General features: G+C 55.8%; 1 protein-coding gene across 2 annotated transcripts; it reads right to left on the bottom strand.

The window, feature by feature from the left end:
- Positions 1-1,496: 1,496 nt before the first annotated feature.
- On the bottom strand, positions 1,497-13,921 carry PUS1 (pseudouridine synthase 1). 2 transcript variants are annotated; one of them, XM_057527149.1, is made up of 6 exons: positions 13,850-13,921; positions 12,845-13,076; positions 10,831-10,968; positions 6,921-7,023; positions 3,327-4,018; positions 1,497-1,797 (listed from the first exon to the last, which is right to left on the bottom strand). In XM_057527149.1, exons 2-6 carry the CDS (start codon positions 13,064-13,066, stop codon positions 1,750-1,752), a joined length of 1,203 nt encoding a protein of 400 aa, XP_057383132.1. In that variant the 5' UTR covers positions 13,067-13,076; positions 13,850-13,921; the 3' UTR covers positions 1,497-1,749. The 2 variants fall into 2 exon arrangements, with proteins under 2 accessions (XP_057383132.1, XP_007181389.2); XM_007181327.2 differs by lacking the exon at positions 13,850-13,921 and adding an exon at positions 13,384-13,824.
- Positions 13,922-18,935: the final 5,014 nt, after the last annotated feature.

Here is an 18,935-nt window from a genome sequence, read left to right as displayed (position 1 = left end):
AACTACTGAGCTCACGTGCCTCAACTAGAGAGAGAAAACCCACGCCCCACAACTAGAGAGAAGCCAGCGCACTGCAAGGAAAGATCCCACATGCCTCAACGAAGATCCCATGTGCTGCAACTAAGACCTGATGCAGCCAAAAAAATAAACAAATAATTTTTTTTTTTTTAAAAAGGAGTTTGTTCTTTGCTAAAAAACAAGAGTCACTCACTAATTGCCTGGAGTCACACTTGGGAATTGTCTACAATTTGACCCTGAAACCAAGACCATGTAACCTTTCATGGGGAGAACCCCACAATCCCAGCAGTTCTTAGGTTACTTTCTGCCCTGGGAAGTGACTTAAAAAGCCCTATCACAGGTAAAATTAACACGCTTAAAGCCAAGCCCCAATATGTCTCCTTCAAGCCCATCCTGTTCCTAATCACGCCACCTGTTAATGGCCCAGGCTAGCTCATCAATTCCTGAAACCCAAAGCCCAAGTCAGCCTCGAACCCTCCCTCCCATCCCAGCCCCAGGCCACCCGGCAGCGGCAACCGCTCGCTACGGTTTCTCGGACCCAAAGGCACACCTCACTTGATCTCTCCCCCACATCACTGCCAGTCTTCCCGATTCTACTCGCCCCACCCGCTCTGTTCTCCGAAAGGGAGTGCTCCCTCGAGATTTGCCCAGCCACGTTGTACACACGTGTGCAACCCACCACACGGCATTTGCACATACATCACACGTGCACACGTACCCATGCAGACACATCACCTACGATCACATCACATAAATACACGTGCACAAACTGCTCACACACCACACGTGCGTCCACGTGGGCACACACATACCACACAGCATATGCACGTGTGCGTCCCACGTGCACACACACCACGCGTCTCCTGCAGCAGACTTGCCGACTGCCTGCCCCCCGCCTGACCCCTCTTCCTTGGTAACAGAGTGTCGCCTTCTCCGCAGGGCGCCACTTAATAGAAGCATTTCCCTGCCCCCCTTGCAGCTGGACGTGACCACGTGACACACCTCTGGCCAGCGAGGGGATGAAGTCGCTGGCGGGACGTCGCGGAGGGCTCGCTATGGGACACAGTCAACGACGTGCCCCTTCCTTCCGCCCTCCCTCCTCCCTCCCGCCCGGAACGCGGACGGTGCCAGGGATGCACGGACCAGGATGGGAGCTGCGTGCTGCAGGGGGCCGGGTGGACACCCAGGAGCCCGTGTCCTCCAGCACCGGGGGCTGCTACCCCTGGCCCGACGGCCCCCCTGTTCTGTCCTGGTCTGCGCCGCTCGCCGCCGGGCCGCCGAGCCCCACCCTGACAGCCAGTCCTGCCAGGAGCCGCCCGCCGTCCCGCCCGCTCCGGCCTCCGCCCAGGCACGCGCCCCGCCAGGTCACCCGTTCCCGCCGCTCGCTCTGCTGCAGACACAGCGCCGGCGCTCCTTGCACCTCGCTCGGTGGAAGACCCGTGGAGAAGACCGAGCAAAGGTAAAAGAAGTGACTGAGCAAGGTTTGTACTTATTTAATAAGAAAATCGCTTCTTTAAAAAAATAGTGTCTTTACGTGCTGAGTTGTGTGTAGTCAACGCGTGCGCTGAAAACAGATTCGCAGCAGGTCTCCCCATGACGGAAACTCAGAAAGATGCAGGTCTCAGGACCCTGAGGTGAGGAGGCCGGGCGCGGGCTGTCCCATCCGGGCGAGGCACGCGGCCAGCAGCAGCTGGCAGGTCCCGGGGTGCGTGGTGCGTGTCGTGGGCCAACTCAGTCACTGCCCCCGTCCCCGTCACTGCCTTCCAGGGTGCGGGGGACCTGCAGAGCAGAGCAGACAGGAAACGGCTGTTGGGGAGCGCTCTGCCCGGCGAGGGCCCTGCCCTGCCCTGCACGGGGGCTGCCCAGGGCGAGGCTCAGCCTCACCCCGTCTTTCTCTTCGCTGATTCAAGAACCTGTCTTGAACGGGCAAAGCCAAGGGCTGGGGACCAGAGGGGGCCTTCATCGGGCCCCTTCACATCCCCAGAGGCTTCAGTGACCTTGGGGACATAAAACTGAGCTACTGCAAAGCTGGTCAAGTACAAGCCCCTTGGCGCTATGTAAAGACGGCAGATGGCCCGAGGCCTCTCTGTCTGTGGGAATCCAGCAGAGGGCAAGCCTGGCCCCCAGGCCCCATCTGCACACGTGCTCCATCTGGCCTCTCAGTGCTGGGAAAATTAATAACCACCAACATTTAAAGGGTGGACTATTTCACATACAAGTCTGGAACCCCAGTTTCTCCTGAGAAAAGGTAAGCTCCGCCAACACTCGGGCCCACCGTCCACTGGCTGGCGCTGAGCTGCAGGGGCCCTGCCGGTGGAACAAGAGCTCTGCCGTTTCCCACAGTCTCCACCAAGTCCTACCTCCTCCCCGATGCTGCTTGGAATTCACCACCCGACCTGCAACCCCTGCCTTTCTTACACCTGGCCCACCTTGCTTGCTCCCCTCACCTGTATGCACATGGGTTTACAAGCCCAGCTGGGGAGGAGGGACAGTGTTTTTCTAGATACCTAGATAATGGGAAGAAATCTCCCAGAGCTCCAGGTGGGAATCTCACCCTTTGACAGCCTGCTGGGACACCATGAGAGAACATGGGCTTTGGGGACCGCCCTCGCCCCAGGGTAAAGAATTGAGAACTAAAGTAAAATGTTAACTTTTAGCTCCAGCACCTCCAGTCGTGGATGCTCTCCTTCTAATATAAGGTTGGCAGTTAACTCACAGATGAATCACACTTTGAGCCAGGTCCCTGGTCGGTATCAGACAGCAGGGCTCTGGGAGAGCGGGGCTGAAAGCACAGCCTGCACCAGCCTGCGTCCCCTCCCAGACGGAGGAGAGCACCGCGGGCCTGCACAGGAACGCTGCCCAGAGGGCGAGGAGAACGACGCTTGGCCGCTCAGCGTCCCTGGCGCCTGTCAAGAGACCCCGTGTTCTGGAGCCAGGTACGTGCCACCTGACCAGCAGCATCAGCCAGAGGAGGATGTCCTCCTGGCACCTCCATCTCACACACGGGAAGACGGCCACCGAGCATGCCCCTCACCCAGCGTCACTAGGCGCAGAGCAGGAGAGCTGGCCACCAGGTCCTAGGCCCTGGCCCTGCTCCTCCCACTGCTGTGACCCCGGGGCAGCGACAGGCCTCTTGGTGCCTCAGCTTGCTCATCTATACAACGGGTACAACGACAGGGGGCAGAGTGGGTCTAAGCTTAGCCACGGACAATGACAGGTGTGGACAAGTGCTTGGCTGAGCTCCTGGAAGGGCCAGCACCAGCCCCCGTGGCTCCCCTGACCCCCGGCCCCCGTGGCCCCGGCCCCACCTTGGTGCCCGGGCTGGCGGCCGCGTGGGCAGTGGCGCTGAAGTCGTGCACGGGCAGGGTGCTCAGCCACTGGGCCATGGACCTCTCGTGGCGCTCGGTGCTGATGATCGTGGGGTAGATGTGCTGCTCCTTGAAGGCCGCGACCTCAGCCTCCTCCCGCGCCCAGTCCAGCGGCTCGTGCAGCCCGTCGTGGCCGAAGCGCTGGTTGTACTTCTCGAAGTGCACCCGCTCCAGGACCAGGCCGAGCCCCGGCGCCTTGGGCACGTCCACCTTGGCCTCCCCCCAGCAGCGCTCCAGCACGCTTTCAGGCGCGTAGCCCTTGACGATGGCCACCACCAGCCCCACCATCTTCCTGATCTGGTGCGTCATGAAGCTCTGGCCCTTGACCTTGATCACCGCGAACTCCATGCCTTCGCGCACGAAGGGCTCCTCGCAGAACATGTCGAGGATGTAGCGCCGGGCGCTGGGCTCGCGGGGCCCCTTCTGCGAGGTGAAGTTGTGGAAGTTGTGGGTGCCCCTGTAGCAGGCCAGGAGCCGGTTCACACGCCCCAGCGTCTCCGCCTGCAGCCGGTACGTCTCGTCCTGCGCGTCGCGGTCCTTGTGGGCGAAGGCAAACGTGGGCAGCATGTAGAAGTAGGTCCTGGCGTCGCACTTGTTCTTGGAGTTGAAGCCGCCCGTGACCCTCTTCAGTCCTGGGGGCAGAGGAGGCGATGAGGACAGATGGACGACACCCTGAGCAGGTCTGAGCGCCGGCACCTCACCTGCCGAACCCGGATGAGCCCGAGGGGGCCCCGGCTCCGTGCGCTAAACCCTCAGCTAAACCCTGTCAAACAAACCCCGGGGTCGGCCAAGGTGCGGGACATCCTGCTCTCGCCTCACGGAGCCCGGGGGACCCACGCGGACTAAAGCACCAGCCGGTGACCCCGACCCAGAAGCCCTGGATCAGAAGCCATCCTGCAGGTGAGGCCAGGGCCAGCAGCATGTTCAAGCAGCAAAAGAAACTGGAAACAAAAAGTCCAGCAACAGGGGAACGATCAACGGCTCTTAGACATTTGCAGAATGAACCGAAAGCAGCCCCGCAGAGCAGGCGCCCGTCCCCAGGACCGGGGGCCGCACCACTGAGCGCTCACTGTGCCTGGCCAGGGCTCCCGACAGACTTCTTAACCGTTAAGTGAAAAAAGAAAAGCAAAACGTAGAACTACTTGCAGGCGGATTCCCTTTGTGAGAGAAATACAAACATACGGATTACGTCTGTATTTGTATAGAAAATTTCTGAAAGAATCACAACAACTGTTGGGGGGGTGCTTTCTGGGAACTGGGGACCAAGAAGCGCCTTGTGGCCCTGGGTGCTCCGTGCTGCGCCGCTGTCCTCACGCTAAAGTCAAGACCGGGTCGCGAGGACTCAGCCTCTCAAGGAGGCTGATTTAAAGGCCAACTTCGGCTTCGTGTTACAAGGACTGATTCGGACACCGCCCCGGGGCTGCAGGTTCAAGGCTGCATCTGCGCCGCCCTTCCCGTCTTCTGTCTCTGCTGTCCTGTTTGATTTGGGGTAATCTTATTTTTGTGTTTTGTCTTGCTTTAAGAATTCAATTTCATCGACACAGAGCATCACAGGTATGCTTTGTGCACCTAATTTCCGTCGTGCGGAATGTAACTGCCAAGAAAAGGCTGAAAGGGGCCGGCAGCCGACCACATGGCTGGGCTGTTGAAGAGGGAAACACCGCCTTGCTGTGTCATGTTACGTAAGCGGTGCTGACGGCTGGGAATGGTGTCGGGTTTGGTATTATTGTAGCAAAAGCGGGGAACCACCTGCGGGATACATGACAACATTCCCGTGGAGTGAATGTTGAGAGGCGTCACATGGGACTTTCAGAGGACCGGCTCCCGGAGAAGGTCTTCAGGAGGGAATTATCCTCACCAGGCAGAGAAAGACCACAGGACAATAAAAATAAAACCATGTCATGCCAATAATAAATGCAGAGCCTTCCCTGGCGGTGCAGCGGTTAGGACTCCGTGCTGCCACTGCAGGGGGCGCGGGTTCCATCCCTGGTCGGGGAACGAGATCCCGCATGCCGTGCGGCGCAGCAAATAAATAAATAATTTAAAAATAAATCCAATAGTGGGCAAAGTAACCAAAAGCAAGAGTTGTGACTTTGTGTTGAGAACCCTATTTATACCTGTACCAAATGCCCATGGCAGTTTCTTTTTGTAACAGCCCCAAACTGGAAACACCCGCAGTGTTCCCCACCGGGTAACTGGATAAACAACTGCAAACCACGCAGCGATGGAAAGGAACAAACCGGATACACCCGACAACGTGCAGGAATCTTTAACCAGGCTCAGTGAAAGAAGCCATTCCATACGATCCTATTTACATAAAACTCTAGAAATACGAAGCAATCTGCAGTGAAAGAGAGCAGATCGGTGGTCGCCTGGTGAGGAATGGGGTGGGAGGGACGTGGGGAGGGTTACAATCTTCTGGGGGTGACAGAGAGGGTGACTCTCTCAAGTGGGCTGGTTTCACAGGTATGCACACATATCTCAACGTTTTAATTGTATAACGAACTACGCAGTTTACCGTACACTGGTTATACTTCAACTTTAAAAAGCATTTAAACGTGTTTTTAATTCTCTGGTTAAAGAAAAAGTAACACTGTAGCGTGCGGGCGATAACACAGGCAGACCCGAAGCACACGCCGCAACAGCAGGACAGGCGCAAGTGCGTGGTGCAGGTGTCAGGTGCGTGCAAGGTGGCCTGGCTTCACGTGAGGGCAGCTGTGCTAACCGGCCCATGGGTGCTCTGACCCCGGGGCTGGCAAACAGCGGCCAAAACCATGGCCGTTCCTGCACAGCTTCTGAGCTAAGGCTGAAAGGGTGGTTAAAAAAAGAAACAAAGGAGAAGAATATGCAACAGAGACAGTAATCTATGTGGCCACAAAGCCTCAGATCGTTCACTACCTGGCCCTCTACAGAAAGACTTTGCCAGCCCTCGCTTTAAGGGCCGACAAAGCAATCACTGAAAAAAAAACATAGCGAGTCATCGCATTAGCTAACTAAGGTGATAATGAAATGCAATGACAAGAATCATCAATTAATCCAAAAGGAGGGAGAAAAAGAAGAGGGAAACAAACAACAGGTGGGACAGAGAGAAACAGAAGGCAAGAAGAGCTACGCCCAGCCACCCCAGTACCACATTAATTATCAGTGGCACATATACGCCACTTAAAAGGCAGAGAGGGTCAGACTGGAAATCCCATTATCAGGCCTGTTACAAAAGGGAGTCACAGCCCCTGTTTTAATTTTATCAAATCTGGACTTTCACATCCAAGCATTTGGTTAAAACAAGGCACAAGTAGCACCAAGATGCTGCACCGAGGGCCTTTCCAAGTCTGTCTGTCTGGCTGTGTCCCTGTCTGAAGGAGGCGGGAATACTGAACCCTTTCTCACAGCTGACTCACAACCACTCCTACCAACTGCTAAGCAACCACGCTGTTACCTCCGCTCCGCGACAGAGAAATTCGGTGAAAGAAGAGATTTCGTGTCCCTGTGAGACCGACCACCACCCAGCGTGCAGCCCAGCGCTGCAAGGCTTACCCAGTATCCGAATGTGAGACGGAAGGTGGCTGTTAATCTTTTCTAAGAGGTCGTCAATCAGCCACACCTTCAGGGACACAACCTGGCCGGCCGCAGACACACCCTGCAAAGGAAGCAGACATGGGAGGGCCAGCTGGGCCGTGCACTTGGAGCATGACACTCTGCAAGCTGGTCTCTTCAGCAGAAGGACCACACGCACGCTACACCTTTCCGTGGAGGAATTCTGCTTTTAGAAGTGCATCTGAAGGGAATAATCAGATACAAGAGCAGTGCTCTATATACCAAGGGAGTGAGTGCCACATAACTTATAAAAAATTACAAGTGAACTTCAGAGCCCAGCAAAACATGGGAACAAATACATGAAATCCTGCAGATAGGAGATAAAGTCCCACCTTGGACGTGACTCTCAAGGACTCAGGAAAAAAGAAAATGCAACTTAGATGACAGAACTCTGGAGCTGAGCAAGGAAGAGGTCACCATCCAAGTCACAATAGCAGGTATTCTGTGGGGATGGGGTGCTAGTGACACAGGTAAAACTGATCAAGCTCTGCACTCAAGAAGAGTACAGTTTACCATTTGTATGTTATACCTTTTTTCTAAAAGCAAGTTTTCATAAAAGGCAATATGGCAGTAAGCTCTGGGGGAGGGGAGCGGTGTGATTCGCAAGGTGGACGAGGGCTCCTGGGATGCGGGCAGAGACCCACATGTTGACCTGAGTGGAGATTACCCAGGTGTTCACCGTAGAATCACCCGTTTCACTTTACACTGACGCTGTATGCACCTTTCTGTTTACTACAATCATACTTTCTAAAAAGATTTTTTTAAATGTAAGCAAAGAAGATAGAGTACCGTGTAACACATGTAACACTCCCGCCAAAAAATTTCTTTAGTCTGAATCTAGTCATGAGAACAATCAGACAAATACAGATTGAGGACATTCGTCAAAATAACTGGCCTGAACTATCCAAAAATATCACGTCAGGAAGGACAGAAAGGAGGCGACAAGACCATTTTAAAGGAAACTCAAGGGCTTCCCTGGTGGCACAGTGGTTAAGAATTCGCCTGCCAAGCAGGGGCCATGGGTTGGAGCCCTGGTCCGGGAAGATCCCACATGCCGCAGAGCAACTAAGCCCATGCATCACAACTACTGAGCCTGCTCTCTAGAGCCTGTGAGCCACAACTACTGAGCCCGCGTGCCACAACTACTGAAGCCCGCATGCCACAACTACTGAAGCCCGAGCACCTAGAGCCCATGCTCCACAACAAGAGAAGCCACCGCAATGAGAAGCCCGCGCACCGCAACAAAGAGTAGCCCCCGCTCGCCACAACTAAAGAAAGCCCACGTGCAGCAACGAAGACCCAACACAACCAAAAAAATAAAGAAATAAAAGAAATAATAAAAGAAATAGAAAAAAAATTTTTTTAATGAAAAAAAAAAATGAAGGAAACTCAACAGACCTGACAACTGAATGGAACCATCAACCCTGGGTTAGACACAGGATCAGTAAGAAACAGTGTATCAAGTGTTAAATTTCCCAAGGGCGACAGCTACGCCAAGGAGTTGCCAGAGGACGCCACTGCTCATGCGACATATTTTGGGGTGAAGGGTGATGACGTCTGCAACTTCCTCTCAAATGGTTCCATTCAAAGGCACAAAAAGGAAAACAAATATGGCAAAAGTTTAACACTGCCGAGTCTAGGGGAAGACTAAGGGTGTTCATGCACTGTTCCTGAGACTTCTGGAGGTCTGAAGTTTTTCCAAATAAAAAGTTGGAGAGATTTTTGTAAAAAAGAAGAAAGACAAAAATTAAACTGGTGAGATGGAACACAGGCCGAATCCACTGTTCCCCAGGCAGACAGACACCCTCCAACACGGAGGCATCTGGCCATGAGTGGCTACTGAGGGCATAAAACGGCTGTTCTGAAATGAGGTCTCAAAGTCTCAGTACACGAAAAAGGAACGGAAATACATCTCATTGCTAATCTTTTTATATTGATTACATGTTTTTTTGTTTTTTTTTTATTTTTGGCTGCATTGGGTCTTTGTTGCTGTGCGTGGGCTTTCTCTAGGTGCAGCGAGCGGGGGCTACTCTTTGTTGCGGTGCACGGGCTTCTCATTGCAGTGGCTTCTCCTGTTGCGGAACATGGGCTCTCTAGGCGCGTGGGGTTCAGTAGTTGTGGCACACGGGCCTAGCTGCTCCGCGTCATGCGGGATCCTCCCGGACCAGGGCTTGAACCCGTGTGCCCTACACTGGCAGGCGGATTCCTAACCACTGTGCCACCAGGGAAGCCCTGATTACACGTTGAAATGAGAATTTTCTGGATATGCTAGTGGAGAGGTGGGCAATAACTAAAGGGTCCAGGGAAGTTTTAGGGATGATGAAAAGGTTCTAAGCTTGACTGTGGTGATGGCTGCACAACTGCGAGAAAAGACTAGAATCAATGAATGTACCCTTTACATGGGCAAAATGTGTGGGAGTGAATTACAGCTCCTTGAAACTTTTTTTTTTAATCTGAAACAAAAACTAACAAAATATTGTCATTTGTTCGTCCATGGGGATGTTAGTATCAAAGGTTTTCTAGATTTCCCAAAATGTAAGAAGGAAAACATATTCGAATAAAACCATCTCTAATAACAGTGAAAACTGAAATAAATGCTAGCCCTATATTTGGAAATGCTGTCTTCATTAGCTCAGGCAAATGCTTACTTTTCTTCTGCTTTGAAAACAACCAGAGAGCTGTAAGTGGGAAAGTTAAAAAGAAAACGAACACCACGAAGAGCCCAGGTACTCTTTACCTGGACCAACTAACATGTGACTGGATCACCCACGAGACTGCCAGGCGCCTGGTTTTGTTCTTAGCTGTCTGTGCGTGGCTCTGGTTCCGGGGTTCTGGCCTGGGCCTGTGGATCCCACGGGACGCTGTACCTTTGAAACTCGATGTTATTCAGATTCCTGGGACCCTGACCTGCCAACAGCTACGTGTACCACAGACTCCCAGTGACCTTAGGTGGCCAGAGAGATGATTTCAGGGCCCGGGTCTGAGAGAGCAGGCTCAAAGGTGCGCGGGCACTTTGGGGTTTTTATCTCCTGGGGGAGAGCTTTACGTTCTCCGTGGCTGGTTGTCCCACCTGCCTCGGCGACACCCTCCCTTCCTTTGTGGGGAGCCCCTGCTCGCACCAGCCCCACGCCTGGGAATGTGCCAGGGTGGGACCAGCCAGCGACTGGCCTGGGACGGTGGGAGAGCCAACCAGACAGCAGGACTCAGTCTCATGAGCATGAATGGACAGCGCTGGGTCACGGCCACCCGAGACTCCTGAGTGTGCAACTCCCCCGGGGCTCCAAAGACTTGGCGCTCACACACGCACGATGGAAACTATTTCCCGTTCCTCGCTTTTTATGTTGATTACACGTTGAAAGGCGACTACCTTGGATACACTAAGTTAAATAAAATTGATAACAAAACCCAGCGTCACCTGTTTCCTTGTCCCTTGTGGCTGTGGCTCCTAGGAAGTTTAACGTCACACGCGTGGCGGGCCTCTGCGGCCACGCGGTCCTACTTGTGTCGCGAGCCTGAGACGGATGGAGCTAAGGCAGCTGCGGTGGCCGCCGTGCCACCCACGGGAGCGACGGAGGAGAAAGCACAGACGGACAGGACGCCAGACCTCGTGGCCCCGAGCACCTGGGTCCAGCCCCACCTGGGCCGGAAATGCCCCAGCTTCTCGGCGACACGAGGCAACAACTTGCTTTCCACTTACACTAGTCTGAGCTGTGCATCTGTCATTTGTAACCGAGAGAATCTTGAGAGATAAAGATGCTAAGGTGGAAAGTGGGACGAGGACAAACACAAACCACCGACCGGCGGCTTCGGTGCTGCTCGCACCTGCAGGGGACGTGGGGACAGCACCTACCTTGTCCGTCCGGGCGCAGCGCTGGAAGGACATCTTCCGCATGTCCTCCCCGTGATTCTCAGGAATACAACCCGACCGGACCAGGGCGGACACCAGGTCATCTTCGATGGTCTTGAATTTCGAGGACCCAACATTCCTCTGAGGAAAAGAGAAGAAAACTTGTTTTTCACTCAATCGCTACCCACAGTAGGGGCCCGGGGCCATGGCTGATCCAGGTAGGGGCATGTGCGTTGTGCCCGCACCCGGCAGGTGGGGACCGCACCTGTGGGCATGGAGAGACCCTGCAGCTCGTCCCCCGACCCATGGGAAGCAGGAAAGCCACCTGTGGGTACCCGCAGTCCTAGACACTTCCCACGCTGGGCAGCTGACAGTGGGCATCACCTGAGACATCATTTCCCCCTACCTGGTCAGATGTGAGACCAGCACCCTCCTGCTGGAGACCCATCTGTCTGTTGCACCCGGCCAAAGAGGGACGCCCCTCCCTCAGCACCCCCAGGGGTCTCCCTCCCTCACCACAGCAGGGAGCAGGCCCTCCTCCATCACTACAGGGAGGCAGGCCCCCCCGCTGGAGGAGGAAGCACCCCAGGGTGCCGCCAGCACCTAGTGGGTGGGATGCAGTGTAATCACAGTCCCGGGCCTGCAGGACCCTGTGACGTCAGTGAGATCACCACCCTGACGCTGTCAAAGAAAATCTGTGCCAAGCAAGGGACACAGGGCGACAAGCACTTCGCCAAGACGCACCACAGTGGGCAGGTTCTTCCCAAAGTCTACCTTACAGTCCCCACTGCAGCTTAAGTCCAGTCCCTTTACTCAGCAAGAAGCTATAAATGCTCCTCCAGCGATCGGAATGGATATTAAGAAACGGGGATAACAACCCTTCCCCACATCCCGCTGTGTCCTTCTGTCACCCTGTGAGCTACCGTCACTCTCTACCCCCCATCCATTCCCCTGATGTGGAAACTGAGGCAAACAGAAGATGATGAGACACAGGCAAAATTCTCAAGACAGCACGTAAGGCAACAACACACGTAATCAGTCACCCTCAAACAAAAAAAGCATTTAAACATCCACAAAGAGCAGCGGAGGTGGTTTATTTGTTCCACTAAGTGAGACCGAAGCACTGTTTCCACCATCGTCACAATCTACCCGTGGTCATCAAAGGTCATCAAACTGGTTTCACGGGTGCAACCCTATACTTAATAAAAAATACTAAAATAGGATACGAAGTATCTCATTACAACTATTATTTACAGTAAAGGTGACCACAGCACCTGGTAAGGTTGGGCACTGTTTTCTTAAACTTCCGCTTCAGTTAGATACTCTACACAGCAGTGAATTCCTCCCTGTGAGTCAAGCTTAAAGAAGTTTAAAGAACAAGGCACCAAAGTGTAAGAGCCACAATGCTGACCACAAGGAACAAGAAGAAAATCTACGTGCATCTGCTGGGGTACCGGGGCTCTTGTGCCTTTCGGGAAAGGGTCACAGGGCTGGGCTGGGTAGGGAGTTCTCACGTGCCTGCGTACCCACAACTGTCACCTTCACGTGTCTAACGAAGAGTAACAGCTGCCTCTTCTGAGCACCCCTGGCGCTGCCCCAGTTCTAGCGTGCAGTCTCGGTCAGCCTAATGACTCTTCATGCCCTACAAAGTCAGCACCGTCATCATAAAGATGAGGAAACGACGGACTGAGAGCTCTAGTCCCTTGCTGCCTCTGGTCATCGGCAGGCCTGGGCCTTTAACCACCTCGGGAGACTCATGAACACCTCCCCCCCGCCCCCCCCCCAACAGCCGCAAGCATCCAAGCAATGCATGGATGAAACAGGACTCAAAGCTGCTTCAATCTGAATCTAAATCTTGCTTGACGGGACCCACACGATACAGGAGGTGAAGAATGAGACCCCTCTTTCTGCCACTTCCCAAGATGGCTCACTGGGGAACTGTCACTCTGAGGTTCCTGGCCCAAGCACGCGGGCCTTGAGAGAAGTCAGAGCTGCCCAGCCCCGCGGGCGCCCTCACCTGCATGCCGTGGTAGCCCTTCCCGGAATAGGCCACGAGCAGCACCACCTTCCGCTTGGGCAGCTTCCTGTGCTGCTCCCCGTCCTCGCTGCTCTTGAGCTTCTTCGCCTGCTGCTCTGTTTCCTCCCAGATCCTGGCCGTGCCCTGCCAGCCACGCCGGCCCTTCCTGTCCTGCTCCTGCTGGGTCCCCACGGGCACGGGGGCCTCCCCATTCCCTGCCATGGGGGGCAAACTGAAAAGACACGGTGGCGAGGGGGGGTGGGGTGTGAGCAAAACACAGAAGGAAGCGGCCCAGTGAAAGACTGACGGTGGCAGCATGGTCCAGTAAACACCCTGGGCTGACCACCGAGTCCAAATCCCAGCTGGGCGCTAACTGTAGATCTTGCCCAACCACCAACTTGGCCTCGGTTTCACTGTCCAAGAAATGGAGCAGTGACAGCACTTTATGCGATTAGGGCTGGTGCTCGCCGGGCATGCAGTCGGGCTCAGTGGGGGTCAGCGTGCTACCCTGGGGTCACGGACAAGTGCACTGTCATTACCAGAGGAGGCGCGGTCCCAGGCGCGGGGTCCACGGTCCGCAGGCTCTCCTCAGGGCCCAGGCCGCCGCCCGCAGGCTGGGGAGCCCCATGCAGGCCCGGGAGGGGCGGGGGGGGCACGCGCCCGACCCCTGACCTCCCCCGGTACGCACCCACCCGGGCCCTCTAGACCCCTAACCTCCCCGGGGCCCCTACACACCAGCCCGCCCCTCCTTAACTCCGACCACGGCCACGCTCCAGCCCCACCCCTCGTGAACTCTAACCTTCCCGGGACCCTCTCACGCTCCAGCCCCGCCCGCGGATAACCTAAGACGTCTCTGACCCCCAGGCTGACCTCTGACCTCCCCAGTCCCTCCTGCTCCCCCCTCGTCCTCTCGCCCCGCCCAGCCGGCTCTCTCTCGGGAATCGGGGAGACCCCAGCCACCCCCGCCGGGACTAGTGGGGCGCGCCCCGACCCGGCCCCACTCACGGAGCCGCGGACTGAGCCCGAGCCGGACCACGTGGGCGAAGGCGGAAGCGGAGCGCGCGGCCGGACGGCGGCCGGACGTGGACAAAAGTCCTTCTGGGCGAGGCGGGCCGAGGCGGCTTGGGGCGGAGCTTGGTGTCAGGGGCGGGACTGAGCGGGGCTTCGGGGCGGGGAGGGCGGGGCCTGGCGCCGGGATCCCGATTCCCCGCTGCCAACTCGGGGATGGTTTGAGGCCGATGCGGATGCGCCCTCTTAGGGCGAACAAGTCGTCCTAACAACTACGCTTCCAGGCTCTGTTCCGTGTTACACGTGTTAGCTCATTCAGTCCTGTCGCCTGCCTTAGGGAGCAAGCACCATAAGAGCAAGCACGCTACTGAAGAGGAACCCGAGGGACAGAGAGGCTGAGCCCATGGCCGGAAGCCACAGAGCACCAGCCCCGGCATCTGGAATGACAGCCTGTCTTTCAACAGTGTGCAGACCAGCGCCTTCCCACAAACCTCTCATAAGAAAACACTTGCCACGTGCCAGTGCCAGGTGCTGCTCTAGTGGCTTGATGCCTGTTAGCTTATTCAATCCTCATGAAGCCTTGAGGAAGGTTCTCTTGTCCCCATTTTACAGATGAGGAAGCTGAGGCACAGAGAGGGGCCCAAATGCCAGGGAGAGACTGGGTCATGCTGGAGCCGCCTGTGTGAGAGCTCCAGGGAGTGAGGACCTCCTGGAAGCTGGTAGAAGACAGATGGGAAACTCGTCCACACATGGGGTTTGGGAGGCGACACAGATGTCACCACAGCTGGCGGGAGCGAGCGACAGACAGCCCGCAGAAGGCGGAAGGAAGTGCGGCTGGCGGCACGGGACTCAGACCTCCCTGAGACGGCCACTCGGTCAGTAGCTATTTTCCGAGCACCTACTAGGTTCCCAGCGCCTGCAGAGGCTGGGAATAGACTAGCAGCAGAACCCGTGCCCTCAGGAAGCTTCCATTCTAGGGGGGACAGACAATGACAGACCAACAGCAAGAGTGTGTGATCAAGTATTAAATGCTGTGTGAAAACGACTCAGAAGTACTGACGCATGCTACGGCTGGGGGTGAACCTTGAAAACACATTCAGTGGAGACGCCAGGTGCAGAAGGCCACGTCGTGCGTGTGATTCCATGTACAACTGACCCTTGAGCAACGCAGGGTTGAATGCGCAGCTCCACCTATACAGAATTTGTTTCACTAAATACAAAGTGCAGGACTACTCAGTCTGCCAGTGGCTGAATCCATGGATGCGTAACCACGGACACGGAGAGCCAGCTGTCAAGTTATATGTGGATTTTCGACTGTGTGTGTGGGGGGGGTCTGTGCCCCTAACCACCACATTGCTCACAGGTCACCTGTATACGAAATGTCCAGAACAAGCGAATCCACAAGAAAGAAGCTGGATCAGTGGCTGCTGACAAGGATTCTCTCCTGGACCAAATTCTACGCAGCCTTCGAGTTGGAAAAGTCAGGCTTAGTTGGAAAAGAGCTCAGGCAGGCGGGAGGGCACAGCTCACCGGTGCTAAACAACCCCCCAGGACAGCCCACCCCTCTGGGGAAGGGAAGAAAGAGCTGCCCCAGGGTTCCAGGCATGAGGAAAGGTCAAGGTCACGTGTGGTCTGGGGAACTCAGGTGGCTGAGCAGCCTTAGGAAGCATCGGGGCACCTTCACACAGAGCACCCACCTTCACCCAGAGCACCCCGTCACACAGCACCTACCATCACAGAGCACCCGCCTTCACCCAGAGAACCCCGTCACACAGCACCTACCATCACAGAGCACCCACCTGCACCCAGAGAACCCCGTCGCACAGCACCTACCATCACAGAGCACCCCTTACCATAGAGACTCCTTTGTCAGGGGACACTCCTTCCCCGCCCTCGGCCTCTGCAGCCCTGGAGGCCTGCGCCCGCTCTGGCACACGGAGGTGGACATGGGGCCCAGGCTGAGCCATCCGTGTGAGCGCACGACCTGGGCAACTGTGACGGCTGGAACTAGAGCCGCCGAGGAAGGCAGTTGAGACTGGATGATGGGACTTCGGGTTGTGCCCCGGGAAGCAGTCCATCTCCCCCTGCCCGTGTGAACCAGGAAGCTCCCGGTGCTGGAACAGAAACCCAGGCCGGGTGAGGGCAGTCTCAGGGGCAGGCCCAAGACCCCAGGCTGTGCCGCGGGCCAGCAGGTGGGGAGGATGGAAGCTTGGGGCCGTGCTCCGAGGTCCTGTGTCAGGTGAGAGAATGAAAGGAAAAGACCACCGAGGGGCCTCCCTGCAAACTGGCCATGGTGGCACTGAGCCGGACCCAGCAGCCCCGATCCCACATCTCTGATCTACGGAGAACAAACTGAGGCCTGTGAGGCTGGGACAGGTGCCCAGGGGGCAGTTGGAAGTGGGGCAGGCACCTGAGCCGCACCTCCTGGCCGAAGGCCCCCTGTGAGCATGCCAGGAGCGTGCAGGGCAATGGGAGCTCCGCAGGAAGGGGGGAGCCGGTCCCTCCCGTGTGCCCGCTGCACCCCTGGCCCAGCCAGCCCTCCTGGGCCCTCCTTACTGTCAGGCTTCTACACAGGGATGTTTACAGCAGCTTTACCCATAAATACCAAGACTGGGAAGCAAGAGGATATCCTTCAGTAGGTGAATGGATAAATAAACTCAGTACCCCCAGACAGGGGAGTATCATTCAGCATTGAAAAGAAGTGAGCCATCAAGCCATGGAAAGACCCAGAAGAAGTTAATCTGAAAAGGCTATACACTGCGTGATTCCAGCATTCTGGAAGAGGCGAAACTATGGAGACAGTTAAAGGGACAGGGGTTGAAGTCAGGGGAATGAACACAGAGCACAGAGGATATTCAGGGCAGTGAAACTACTCTGCATGACACTGAAATGGTACAGGTCATCATATGTGTGTCCAAACCCACAGCACGAGCACCAAGAGCGAATCACAACGTAAACATGGACTCTGGGTGATGCTGATGTGTCAGGTTTATCAGTTTATCAGTGTAGGTTTATCAGTTGTAACAGATGAATCCCACCCATGCAAGGTGTTAACAGGAGAAGTAAAGTGGGTGGCAGGGGGAGAGGGAGTATTTGGGAACTCTCTGTACTTTCTGCACAATTTTTCTGTAAACCTAAAACCGCTGTAAGAAATGAAGTCTATTAACTTGACAACAAAATGCCACGGTTGTCTTAATCCTCTTTTGGCATTTCTTTGTGTAACATACTGGGAGCCCCACAGAGCGGAAGGGGCTGCATCTCCGCCAGGCACGGCCCTTCCTGTCTGCAGAGCCGGGAGCACGCACTCCAGGAAGCCAGACTGGAGCAGCCCTGCTGGGACCTGGCCTTTTGCGGCCCCACCTTCCACTTCCTCTATCACTACCCCTCCGCGAACTTTCGTTTCACATTGCGGTTAGCCTTTTTGGTAACTTAATGAGATACTTTTAACCTATTAAAACAATATGTAGGGCTTCCCTGGTGGCACAGTGGTTGAGAATCCGCCTGCCAATGCAGGGGACACGGGTCCGAGCCCTGGTCCGGGAAGATCCCACATGCCGCGGAACAACTAAGCCCGTGCGCCACAACTACTGAGCCTGCGCTCTAGAGCCCGCGTGCCACAACTACCGACCCTGCATGCCTAGATCCCGTGCTCCACAAGAGAAGCCACCGCAGTGAGAAGCCCGTGCACCGCAATGAAGAGTAGCCCCCGCTTGCTGCAACTAGAGAAAGCCCACGTGCAGCAGTGAAGACCCGATGCAGCCAAAAAAATAAAAATAAATAAATAAATTTATGAAAAAATAAATAAACTTAAAAACAGATAAAATAAAAAACAACACGTAGTCTAAAAAATGCAAACCTTACCACTCAACAACAAAAAGAGAAACCATCCGATTCAAAAACGGGCAAAGGACTTGAATGGATGTTTCTCCAAAAATGATCTAGAAATTGCTGACAAACACATGAAGATACTTGAGGTCACTAACCATTGCGGGCGGACACATGAAAACCAGAGCCTCTCACACCCACCCAGAGGTGGGGCGGGGGACCCTCCTGCGCCGTGGGTGGGGACGGAAGTGACGCGGCTGCTGTCAAGGTCTGGCACCCGGTGAACCTCTGGAGGACTGAGCTCCCAGCCTTGCCCCGAACCTGACCTCCAAACTCCAGCTGCTGCTGCAGCACATGGCGGGGCGGGGCGTGTAGTCCGAGAAAGGCGACGGGAGAAGGGCAGGCCGTGACAAACCATCGGTAACAGCAGCCCAACAACTCCAGAGGTTTATTTCCTTAAATTGATGTTACACAACTTAATGCAAGGGGTTGGGGGGGAGGGCGGGTGACACAAACGTCTTGTAAGGTAGACCAAGGGCGGAGAGCTGTGCTGTGGAGGACAGGCTGGGCGGGGCGGCACTCACCCCGCACCCCGGAGGCCGCCCGCGGACAGAGCCCAAGGGGCCCCTACCGCGGCGCCGGCCCCCCAGAGGCCCTGGTTCCAGCCAACTGTAAAGCAATAAATACGGACAATTTCTGCGCAGGAGAAGCTCAAGTCACCGGTGAGGAGACAGAAACGAGTCCCAGGGCTGCTCTTCTTCTTCTAGGTCCAAGCACAGAGGCAAGATTTCAAGTATTGCAAGAGAGAAACACGTGGGGTCTTTGCCTGGGCCTGTGGTGAAACCTCAGCGCTGGGGGTGCTGCACTGGGGCGGCTTCCTCTGCACCCTTGAGGACACGTTCGAGAGGGGCTAGGCAGAGCTGGGCAGACCAGAAAAGGGACCCCCCCCCCCCGGGCCTGGAAGGTGGCCTCCCCGCCGACCCCCCATGGCAGCCAGGACCTGGTGAGGGGACAGAGGGCTTGACATCAAAACCTACTGTGAGAGCTGGACGGGGAGGTTTACGCACAAAAACGGTCCTCAGCTGCCCGCTGTCTTCAGGCAGGGAGCAACGGCAGGGGTAGGGCCGCCCTACAGGCGGGAGGGCGGACGGCCACGCGCAGCCCGCACGCGCCCAGCGCCACCGGCCCCCCGGGTCTCAGCATCGCTGCCGAGGCTGCCCCAATCCTGCCCCCCTCCTTTCAGAACAAAACGTCAACT

The sequence above is a fragment of the Balaenoptera acutorostrata genome, chromosome 13 (genome assembly GCF_949987535.1).
Source record: "Balaenoptera acutorostrata chromosome 13, mBalAcu1.1, whole genome shotgun sequence".
In the NCBI taxonomy this organism is placed as follows: Eukaryota; Metazoa; Chordata; class Mammalia; order Artiodactyla; family Balaenopteridae; genus Balaenoptera; species Balaenoptera acutorostrata.
The sequence above is the reverse complement of the archived record's forward strand: the minus strand, read 5'-3'. Positions and strand labels throughout refer to the sequence as shown.

What these genes read in the sequence shown, in the direction of transcription:
- PUS1 (XM_007181327.2), bottom strand. Translation starts at nt 13,472, where the DNA reads ATGGGGCTCCCCAGCCTGCGGGCGGCGGCCTGGGCCCTGAGGAGAGCC. An exon ending in CTGGGACCGCGCCTCCTCTG is followed by an intron (nt 13,077 to 13,383) that starts GTAATGACAGTG and finishes GTGTCTTTTCAG; the next exon opens with TTTGCCCCCCATGGCAGGGA. An exon ending in GTCTCACATTCGGATACTGG is followed by an intron (nt 4,019 to 6,920) that starts GTAAGCCTTGCA and finishes CTCTGCCCCCAG; the next exon opens with GACTGAAGAGGGTCACGGGC.